The 12,043-nt window shown below is 36.4% G+C and overlaps 1 protein-coding gene across 1 annotated transcript in view; it reads left to right on the forward strand.

Annotated features, from left to right (window-relative positions):
- Positions 1-12,043, forward strand: part of LOC100889501 (E3 ubiquitin-protein ligase MIB2-like) — a 47,163-nt gene that overhangs the window by 1,502 nt on the left and 33,618 nt on the right. The window contains exons 4-11 of the mRNA XM_030987267.1: positions 739-907; positions 2,929-3,011; positions 6,070-6,261; positions 6,784-6,893; positions 7,438-7,548; positions 8,518-8,622; positions 10,439-10,598; positions 11,642-11,805. Coding sequence (XP_030843127.1) covers positions 739-907; positions 2,929-3,011; positions 6,070-6,261; positions 6,784-6,893; positions 7,438-7,548; positions 8,518-8,622; positions 10,439-10,598; positions 11,642-11,805 — 1,094 coding nt within the window. The remainder of the gene's footprint in view (positions 1-738; positions 908-2,928; positions 3,012-6,069; positions 6,262-6,783; positions 6,894-7,437; positions 7,549-8,517; positions 8,623-10,438; positions 10,599-11,641; positions 11,806-12,043) is intronic.

Here is a 12,043-nt window from a genome sequence, read left to right on the forward strand (position 1 = left end):
GCTAATAATTGTGCACAGCTTTATAGAGGAGGCGCGATAGCTCAGTCGGTAGAGCAGTGGTCTCGTAATCCGGTGACCCAGAGAGGACCCAAAGCCGTCGGCCGTCTGGTTGATTACTTACAAGCATTTATGCTTTCTTAGCAGTCAGGTAAAATAACCACTATCACCATCCATTAGGCTTCCAAAATAATTGGCAGGCTAAGTCTGCTACGAAGCCGTATTAAAATTTATGGTAATTATCATAAACTGAATACCAAAGTTGGCTAAGTATTTTATCTAATCTGCAGTGAAAACTGAGTAAAATACTCATATTTCTGATTTCAAGTATGAAATTGAATACCGACTCGGGTATATTAAAGCCTACATCTCAGTGATAAGGAAACATAGCGGTGCTTCTTGATGAAGAAATTTGATGAACAATGTACCTCGAAATTTGTAATACCCTTTGGTTTATAGTCAAGGCAAAAACAAAATATATAATTGCAAAGGGCATGGCTAAAGTAAATGTAAGCTCTGTCCATTTTAGAATATGTTATATGAAATATAAAATATATTATATCTTCTAAACAATTAGAGGCCCTAAAAAAAATTGTTACTTTTTGTTTTACAGTTGTAAAGAGCTTTAATACAGTGTAGATAACGAAAATATTTCTTTTCACCCAAATGTCCAGTTCTACATGTAGATTCAGTTCACTTCCTTGAATTTATTGCATTCCATTAATTATCTTTCACCGTCAGGTCGGCCCCATCCCATATCCATATGTAACGTGTGTTCCCGTAATCCACTAGGGTACAGATGGTTATGTGCAGTATGTGAGACCTTTGACCTGTGTGATGCATGCTATAATAAGAATGAACATCATCTGGACCACCAGTTTGTAAGGTTCTCATCTCCCATCGGATCCAGGTAAGATATCATCGTCATCATTTCCTATTAGTGTCATTTGTTATCATCCGTTTCGACCCCTCACTGTTGGCCAGGATGTTGAAATTTCTCTATGTCCCTATTCCATGTGGTCTGCTTCTTCAGCATTCATATTTTTATACAAGGTTTGAAAGACTGTAAATTGAACATATTCCTGTTCATTGTAAGTTAGATTCAATTCAATTCAATTGAACTTTTATTTTCTTCCATTCAATTTGACAACATATTTGACATCTGTTCAAACAATAATTTAAGAACTTGTACAAGGCACAAATCCTGGTAATCAAAGCTTGTAATGTGTATGTCCGAATACACAACTACATAATATACATTATAAATGGAAGCAAGGAAGAAAGGAATAGGCAAGGAGGAGGAGAGGAAAGAGAGCTTGGAGAAAGAGAAAAGAAGAGGAAAGAAGAGGACTGCAACATAGTAGCAATGGAGTGTATGACATGCACAAACAACACAATGGCAAGATATAGGTGAAGCTATAATGTGGAAATATTTGACTGCATTTATATAGGGTAATACTGGATTTATCACCCTACTTCCGTATGGGTATCGATATAACAGTAATAAAAGAGATTCTTATTAAAGAGTAATATTTTTATAGTTTTAGAGGATACAGATATATTTTTGATATATTTTAACAAGTGTTGTTGAGATTAACAGGATATATGCAAATATATGTATGTATATGTATTTTGTTACAAGTACACAATATATACATATATGTTTACATAATTATACACATACTCATCACCCTAATCGGGTATAGGGCTAATACTTATGCACTGAAATTCAAAATCATACATTTTTTTAAGCTTTCCAAGAGAAGCATAACAGAGATATAGATTTCCTCATAGGTTCAGGTAAATCCTTCCAAAGCTTAGGACCGGTAAACTGGATATTATTTTGAAAAATACATTTACAGTGTTTGGGAATATAGATTTCTTCAGATGATCTGGTACCATACTTATGGATATCTGAAACATGTTGGAATTGGCCGCAGAACTGAGAAGACATTTATATAATAATGTACATTGTTGAAATTTATTATATCTTCAATACGAAGCAACTTAAGAGATTGCGTAGGTTAACTTGAAGACTCTATATAGTCACGTAGTACTCTGGAATTAGTGCATTAACTCTTATCCTGCCATAATGAATACAGCCCATTGCCACAGGGCTAATCCCCATTGTGCCAAGCCACAAATCCCCCTGTGCCGAGTTTATTTTGAGATAATCTGATGCACGCGATGGTACGATCAATAGCACGTGCGAAGCACTCAGCACAGTACAATGAGCATGAACAATAACTGCTATTACGAATGCGAGCATGCATGCATAAAGTAGCAAAGCAGTGGCTCGCTCACGTGAATTAAGCAGCCAATCGATAGCGCGCTCGCTTGTACAAAGCACTATAACGGTAGCGTGCTTGCGGCCTTATGGCAGGATATGAGTTAAGCTGTTAGGTGGTATGGTTGAAGACATATTTATTTTATGAAATTGAGAACAGACATGAATTTCTACCCAACCACCCCACCACACACTGTTATCATATATTTCCGTAATCTGTAGCCCTTACTTATTCTCCCCGATTATTGTTTTTATCATACAATCATAGTTGTTTTTTAACCACGCCTCTCTGTTTCAATGTATACATTAGGTTAAAAAATGAACCGTTAGTTTTCAATATTTTTATTTCTTGTCTGATATACCGTATTAATTAACTTATTACATTGCTCTATGTTAATTATTGAATCAATAAGTATCAGAGTGAGATTTGTGGTTACACCTAGTACGTATTCTTTTGAGAATGCATATGTGGCCCACGACGTTTCGGTAAGTCGTCCCTATCATCTTGAGGATATGCGTAATGTACAAGCTTATGTTCAAGTGGAAATACAAAATGTAAGAATAATGTTTCAGGATTTTTTTCTCTTCTATTCTACCACGTGATACTAATCCTTTCTCACTACTTTCTGTGGTCTTCCATACAGTGTGCGTGCTCCAACACGAGAGAGCAGTCTCAACAACCGTGTAGAAGCTAGAGGATTGTTTGTGGGAGCTAAAGTTTCAAAAGGTCAGTGTGGAATAAAGACATGGAACCTTAAAAGGGGTACCTTGTCTGGAAGCTGAAACCGGCTTTGAAAGTGTGTTGCCCCTTGATGGGCTTATGGTATACATGTACGGTATGTATTACTCGGTTGCCCATTAAGTAATTTGATAAATATTTCTTGCCTGCCTGACCAACAACATGTAGGTATGAACACCTCAACTTGTTTGCCGCCATTGATCATTAATCCTGGATTGCAACATTGCTTGCAGTCTATTATATATGTCATGTATACCGTATGTGCCCCAAAAGTCAACTGTGGCATCCCCCTTTATGATCCATGGTCGATCAAAGCTATAGTGAAGGGTTAAATGAGAGAGTGGAAGTTATGTTTTCAATTTTAGGTCAGTTGTTTCCCTTCTTCTTTATGTTTGTGGTCAATGAAATTGTGAAATAACATCAAATATTCCCATTGCTTTTGATTCACTAAGTTACTAAGTTACAATGTCATTCAGAGGCACACGCTATTGGAATGATCTACCCCTATCTGTACGGGAGAAAGCATCAGTGTCTTGCCTTGGTAGAACTGTAATATCACAAATGTTAATAAAATAATTTTGTTAAATTTTGAACCAAGGTTCTTGCCTTTTTTGTAAATAATTATGTTATATAATTCTTTATCTTTTATTTAGTGTAAAATACCAAAGCTTTGTTTTTAATCACAGAACATATTTACCCTAGATGTAGAATAGCTTGTAGCTTAAGTATGTATTCAATAGTTATTCATATTTATATTTTATTCATTACATTCTCATTCATTGCTTTGATACTATTGTGTGTTAGATGTACGAGACACGATTAGCATTAAATGCTATTTCTGGTCCCATTTATCCTTTCTTTCAATGTTAACCATTGACATTTGATGGTTATATTGATGTACTTTTATTTGGATAATAAATTTCAAACTCAAACTCAAACTATACCCCACCACTATAACACAGGAACCAATGTAAGGCCAAATAAAAAACAAACATGTTTAGCGTCCTGTTTTTTCGAAAAATAGGAAGGAGGAGGCCCTTTTTATTTTTATTTTTTTCTTTCAAAATGGCCGCTCGGTACATTTTCCCTGACAGTCGAGGCTATTTTTTTTCAAGATGGCCGCCGACAATTTTTTTTTTTTTAAATCAGAAATAGAGCCATTTTAGCAGTGTTTTTCATGTTTTTTTTCTTTCAAAAAAAAAAATAGGAGGCGGCCCCCCAAAAGGAAGCGGGCGGGGACGCTAAACATGTATATTTTTTTTGAATGGCCTCATCAAGTGGGGTATCCCTACCCCAATTTCGTTTCTCTCGTTAAAACTTTGACAGAGCCACTAATACCCCACCACTATAACACAGGAACCAATGTAATCAAGTCGGGTATCCCTACCCCAATTTCGATTCTCTCGTTAAAACTTGGACAGAGCCTTGCAGCTCTGCCTGAGAGATGGCAGCTGTACTCTTCATCATTTTACGTATTAGTGTAAACAAAATCTTACTGGGGCTCTGCCTGAAAGGAAATGAGAAGTAGGAAATATATATTTTACTTTTTTAAAGATATTTTCATGTCCAAAAGTCACTTATAATTTAGATGAAGACCATAATGAAAGTTCAAACGAAGCAAAATAACCCAGAATTGGCGATATAACAACAATTTTAATTGTGAAAATTAGCACTCTTTCTCCCTTTCTCTCTCCCTCTATCATGCTTATCTCTCTTTCCCTGTCCATCACCTCGCCAAGGTCTCGGCAGGGGGATTACATTGTCTAGCGCTAGTGATTACTTAATGCGTAGCTCTAGGAGTACTGAAAGTAAAATGGGGGTTTCAATTTTAAACAACGAGTTTTCGTCATGAGTCACCCCATACTACATTCAAGGCTAGATTAATTTTTCTCTACAAATCAATTCATATTTCTCTTCCTTCTTCCTCTTTTTTAATGGAATAAATATCGCACATACCATTAACAGTGGAGATAGACCTATTTAAGTTTCAACTATGTTTCTTATTAAAAAGTATAAAAAGCAGTCTAAAACAGATAAACGTGTATATTAAGACATCTCCAGGGAGACAGAAAAATTGTCATTTTAGGCAGTTGGTCTTTTTTGTACAGTTTCCTTTAGTATATGTCTCAATGAGGAACACCACGCCAAGGAAACAGAAAATGTGGCCTTTTACGTAAAGAAAGTCTTTCTATACTAATGGACACTGAAGCAGGTTTTACTGTATATTCAATTATATTTCCCAAAACTTAGGTGGAATGTAGAATATATTCTTTAACATTATTACTCACATAGAGTGAAATCTAAAAGAATATATTTGATGAAAGTTACCATCCACTGCATGATACATTATTTTCCTTCAGTTTCATGTTTTATAGGGAGAAACTTCTATACAGATGCAACTTTCCGGCGAGCCAGTATAGAAACAGCCAGTCCTTGATTATTATTAAAGCAGTCGATATCTCTTTTATATACCGAATTGACCCAAATATCTACCAAGAATTCTTACCTTATCCTTTTCTTGAGTAAAGATTGGTTAAAACATCACAGAAAATCTGAGACACTGTCTGTTAATCTTCGCTGGAAAAATGACTGAAAGTTTCAATCAATTGGGAATCGCAGACAAAAAGCATTGTATGGTGTCCGCGCTAGCACAAAGACAATTTTAACATGTAAACCAATGGGTATCACAGCAAAATTTTACTATTTTCATGGTAACCAGAATTTTGAGGGATCTCACTTTTGGACTATTGACCGTTATTGGCATTTTTCGTTTCTTTACGGGAACGGCTAAAAATCACGACTCCAATTTCTACCAATCAGATGGCTGGATTTTTTAAGTGAGGTATATAAATAGTGATTATTATCCTTAATTTATAGTCTCAGTATATATATTTTCCAGGTAATTCACATATTTCATGCGGTACATTTGTGTATACCTAGGTGTGTTTGTTTACTGATTGGCGCAGGCAATTGACAAAAATTATAAGGTTGGTAGAAGTCTAATCTTCATGTTAATTGACAAACCTGTGGCCTTGAATCATTACAGACGACAAGCGAGGCAGTGTGGTGGAGACCCTAAGCTTCAGAAACGAGCTTCAATGGGGAGGAGTCAAGGTGTTATGGGATGGGGAGGAAGAGGCTTCCGTCCACGCTCGTACGGAAGATGGTGTGATCGACATCAAATGTGAAGAGGCGGCTAAATATGGGCTCTACTATAAGGACCATCTAGCAAATTTTGGTGAGGAGAAGACTTGATTTTCCCTTTATTTTGGGTGGGCTGATTGGGGGGGGGGGGCATATCTATTTAAGCCTAAGTCCACAATGATATTGGATGTTCAGACCGAATTGTCCCCAATAGATTTAGAAGTAGTTATATAAAAGGCAAAAAGTAGTTGTTAAATTTGAGCTTGTATAGTTTAGTTTAGAAACTGAAATGTTTTGAATTTTCCAGATTCATTATAGTTCTATGCTGCATGATTTGTATCACAAATATAATCACTGCAAAATCTTAAGAATTCTCAAAAGTTTTATAATTAATGTTGCTGGTTTCACTGCATGTCTTTAATGGATAGATATATTTCCCTCATTAGTGCATCATTCTCTTTAGCTGTTCCCAATATTGATTTCAAATTATCAAGAAGTGTTTCTGATTTGGTAATGTGTTATGCTTCTCTTACATTTTACATTTTGAGTAGATTACAATTCTTGTATGATGATGAATGTAAGAGATTCTTGTTCATTCTATTTCTACTTATTTTAGGTGAGAGAAGTTTTAATGGTGTAGGCGACTTGGCTTCAGTCCTTATTGATGTTGATGAAATCAAACAGCTGCAAGAAGGACATGGAGACTGGATTCCACAGATGACAGATGTAAGTTAATCCCTAGATGTGCCCTCCTGACTTTTTTTTTGGGGGGGGGGGTGGGGGAGGGGGCAACCCTCCCTCATTCAATAAAGTTATTGATTTATGCTGAGTCGGCCATAGTAGTTCACAGCTGTTTTGTTACAAGGTTTTCCATCTGTTTAGCTATATATTTGTTAAAGTTTTACCATAAGCTACGGCATACATTTTCTGTATCAGGGCAATTGCCCCTTAGAATATGACCCCTGTATACCTCTCCACCCCCTTTTCCCAACTACACATGGACAGTTACTCTTGATAGGGTAACTACCTCTCATATGACAACTATCCCCATTAGACAATTAGACCCTGGACAACTACATCCTGTAAAATAATCCCGGGAAAAATAATCCTTAAGACTATCCCCCCCCCCCCGCCCTGAACAGTTATTCCAATGTGGTATCCCCCCTCCATCACCCAATTCCCCTTTTATATATAGTGTAAACATGGTGTAAGATGTTTATACTCATCAGGATGAAAGTAGCATGTTCACTCTTGTTTTGTCTGTTCACAGGCTCTACGACAGGTTGCCATCATTACTGCAGTAACTTACAAGGGTGATTGCAAACTCCATTTCCCAGTTCTAGGCCTGGATTGGGATTTCAACACAGAAGCTGTAACCAGGGTAGGCTATTAGTCATGACTAAATGATTGTTATTATCTTTATTTAGACATACTTGTAATTGGCTTCCCTTTTGCCTGAAAGGGGAAAAAAGGAAATTTAACTCTAGGACTTTTGCCCCCCCCCCCCCTGAGGCTCAAAAGATGCCAAATAACAAAGGACATATAGGACCTACATTTACCCTAGCTTGCATGTAAATGTATATATTGAGAACAGGGGAGGGGCCTATTAACAACTAAGGTTTCAGTTCTTATCTGTGGTTTGTATGTGAGCCCTCAATCTGGCTCATCTGGTAAATGCTTTTCTGACTGAGCCAACAGTGAACAACTTCAACATATACAGTAGGCTTGCGGGTGCACCAAGTGAGAGAGAGAGAGAGGATTGAGGAGTCTTGAAAAGGACTCTTGGTAATCTTTCTTGAGGATGTGTAGTCCTGAAAAGGACTGTTTGTGTAGTCTTGAAAAAGACTGTTTGTTATCTATCTTAGCTTATAGTTCTAAGGAGAACTATAGCGCTTGGAGAGGATAGTCAACCTGTTTGAAACGTCGAGCCACTCCCGCCACTCATCCTCTCCAAGCGCTATAGTTTTCCTTAGAACTATAAGCTAAGAAAGATAATTACCAACAGTCTTTTTTAAGACTACACAAACAGTCCTTTTTCAGGACTTCACATCCTCAAGAAAGATTACTGAGAGTCATTTTCAGGACTCCTCAATCCTCCTCTCTCTCTCTCTCTCTCTCTCACATGGTGCACCCGCAAGCCTACTGTATATCTACATTGCCATGCAAGCCGACACTTACAGGCAGCATCTAACTGATTATATAACAATGTTATGTAATCATCAAACATTTCACTTGCTTGAGTTGTAGAATCTATAGGAACTCTTAAGAGATAAAATTGTGTATATTTGTTTTGTGTGGCTCCATGTGTGCATTTATTCATCATGATTTCTCTTTGTTCTTGCCTGTACAGTTGGAGAAGTTTGGTACTGGAGACACAGTACAACTGATAGACGATGAGGAGAAAATAAAGAAGATTCAGCCTGGGCATGGAGACTGGAAAGAAGAGATGTCTCAGGTAAGAAGAAGTCTCATTAAAGGCATTGTTTAACTACCGTATGTTACTAGTTTTACAAATCTGAGATGCATGGCCCTACGTGTTATCAGTACCTGTAATATATGGTAAGATATGGTGTAATATTGAAGTCCTAAAAAAATTGTGCTTCAAAATGATCATGAAGTGCCTCAAAAAAGTACAAATCTTTGAGTGACCAGTTTTATTTTTTGAAACAGGCATGTCATTAGTCCACATGTGCCATTATGTATTAAAAATGTATACAGCCAATAGCATCAGATTTACCATATGGTTGTTGGGTTATTCTTCACAGGGAGAATAGATAGATTATTTGTTGGTGTTTTTGTTTGTTTTGAGAGGCAGGAGGTCTGCAGTAACAAGTATTTTTATTCTGTTTGCAGCCCACATTTGAAACTTTGGGAGCCTCTTTGTACATTGTCCTAGACCACCGTAATGTTGAGCCCTTCATTATATTTCATTTCATTTCATTTCATTGCATTTCATTTGTTTATTGTGTCCATATAGGAGAATTGTTTATATGCACATGAACAATCTTGCTTCAACATATGAACATAGGAACAACATATAATTGACATTCATTGGGCCCTGTTTTAGTATACATTTGATATGATATACATGGTCATGATGAATATACATTTAAATACTCTTTCTCCTTCTTCTCTCTTTCTTCTTAAAAACCCTCCATTTACTTTTATTCTTATATGCTCTAATGTGAAGTAGGTATTTTGTGTTAAAAATGATTTCTTGATATGGTATAACAGTAGGGGTACAACAGTAAAGTAAGTATACTGAAAAAATATTTACATATTCGTGTAACATGTCAATGAGGGTATTTTGCATGGTTTTCACATTCTCTTCTCTTTACTGGGTTTCATTAACAACTCTTATGGAAAGTGGAATGAATGAATTAATGCGGCGACTAGTTCTTGCTTTAACAGATCTCAATTTTGTTAGGGTGCGCTTTGACTTGTCTTTCCAAGACAGCTTATCGTCGATTTCTGTACCTAGGTATCTATAACATTCAACATTCTCAATGGTATCATCATTAAAGTATACAGGTCTATCAATGGGTTCAAAACATTTCTTTTGCCTAAAGTCAAAAACAATTTCTTTTGTTTTCTTTGAGGTCAGCAGTAAATAGTTTTCCCTACACCAATTTTCGAACATGAAATGGTAGCTCTGTACTCAAGTTCATTTTCAGTTTCAATCAATCCTACTATTACTGTATCATCTGCATATTTAAGTGTGTGAACAGATGGAGTATTTGATATACAGTCATTTGTGTACAGGGTACAGAGGGTCGCAGAGAGGACACACTCTTGTGGGGTACCAATTGTTGTGATAAGTTTGTCAGAGAGAACACTATTGACCTTGACCTTCTGTGTCCTTTCATGTAGGAAGTCTTGCATCCACAATATAAGAGATGGCTGAACTTGTAGATGTTGAAGTTTATGTAGTAGGATGAGGGGTTCTATAGTGTAAATGCCGACGAGAAGTCTATGAAAGTAATTGCTCTGGCATAACACCTTGCCTTATCTAAGTGTTCGTACAGCGTGTTTGTCAAGGTAAGAACTGCATCGGTAACGGAACGCTTCGCTTTATATGCAAACTTGTTTGGATCTAGTAACGAAAGAACTGAGCTTGTCAGCTTTTCAAGTACCAGTCTTTCCAGGCTTTTCATAACAACCGATGTCAGTGTGATAGGGCGAAAATCCCCATTCGCGCTGGGGCGATTGCTCTTGGGAACTGGCGTAACTATATCAGTATGTGATACATGTATGTGCTGTCCATTGTTTAGGATCTTGGACAAGAAGGAGCAGTCTTGACAGTCCAGAGCACAGGTGATATCAAGGTTTTGGTCAACGGTCATCCCTTGACATTACATCCAGCCTGTGTGACACTGGTTGAAGAAGCTGAAGAAAATGGGAGTTCTATTGACTGGGAGGAAGTACAGGAATGTAAGATCATTATATTCAGTATTTACTTCTAGATTGTTAGACATAAAAACCATACCTTAATATACATCAGACATTAAAATGGAATAGAAGTCACTCTTACCATATGTTATAGTGTAATCCAACTTCCAATATCTCTTTACATAAGTAATATTTTTATATCTAACATTTTGAATACAGTTTGAGTCAAAAAAAAGTTTACACCTAGAAAATTGCTAATTATTTTAAAACTCATCTATGAACAGTAAATTATGATACATCTTAAGAAAGAGTGTTTTATCCCAAATTGAATTGCGCCAAAGTGATGCCTACAGTATGCATCATGCTGGGATTAGCGGATGAGATAGTGAATTGATTGTATCAAATCAAATGCATTACATATGCTTTTTGCAGAAGGAAAGTCACACAAACACACACAGATGCGCGCACAAACGTTTTTGATATTTGATATTTAATATTTGATATATGTGGCTTGATTAATTTTGTTTGTGATGTTATTTGGATCTGCAAAGACTGAATTAATACCTGAATCCCAAATTTTTTATTCAAACATCACATAAGCAACTTTGGCGCAAGTCGATTTTTGCACTCTTGCAAACAACGCCTCCTGCTCATCCAAATGTGAAAACATACCACACAAAAATGATACCAAATGAATTGGGATAAAATACACTTTCATAGGATGTATAATAATTTACTATTCATATATAATTGAGCAATTTTCTAGGTGTAAACTTTTTTTTGACTCACAATGTATAGTAGACCAGTATTGGTAACAGGGCTCGGTTTAATGAATTTTACTATTTGTGAAGCATTTCACATCGTGAAAGTTTGGCAGAAGATATGAGACTGCCATATCTTATAAAAATGGATGCCAGAAGACATGAGACTGCCATACCTTATAAATATGGATGGCAGAAGCAAGAATGCATGGAATAGGTCCTCAAAAGAAATTCAGCTCTGCGGTATGATAACATTAGATGATAAATATAATTAATGGCCACGAAAGTAAGATCATATTGTATCAATTTGTTTTTCTTAATCAGCGATGTCGATGAAAGCGATGCAGGATGAAATGATCTTAGGTCCCATGGGTTTTGGTTTCTCGTCTATCAATTCTATGAAGGAAGATATCCTCAAGTTTGTACAGAACGCTCAAGACGGTAACCTGACAGGAGTCAAGGAAGCACTGGAGAAAAATCCAAGCTGGGTAAGTTCCTCACATTTTTATTACACTGATATTTGTTTCTGTCCCATGCAAGTACACATATTTCCATTGCCCTACATTGACAATAAAGATGAACCATATAGACCCAATAAACCTTATGAACATTTTTTACTCTTTATATGCCACTAATAATCTCCCTGTGCCATATTTTATTTATCTTTAGATAATTATACCAAAGCCTTCAAGATTATTTAACTTCTCCCAGTACAAGATTAATCTA

The sequence above is a fragment of the Strongylocentrotus purpuratus genome, unplaced genomic scaffold, assembly GCF_000002235.5.
Source record: "Strongylocentrotus purpuratus isolate Spur 01 unplaced genomic scaffold, Spur_5.0 spur5_scaffold_16, whole genome shotgun sequence".
NCBI lineage: Eukaryota > Metazoa > Echinodermata > Echinoidea > Camarodonta > Strongylocentrotidae > Strongylocentrotus > Strongylocentrotus purpuratus.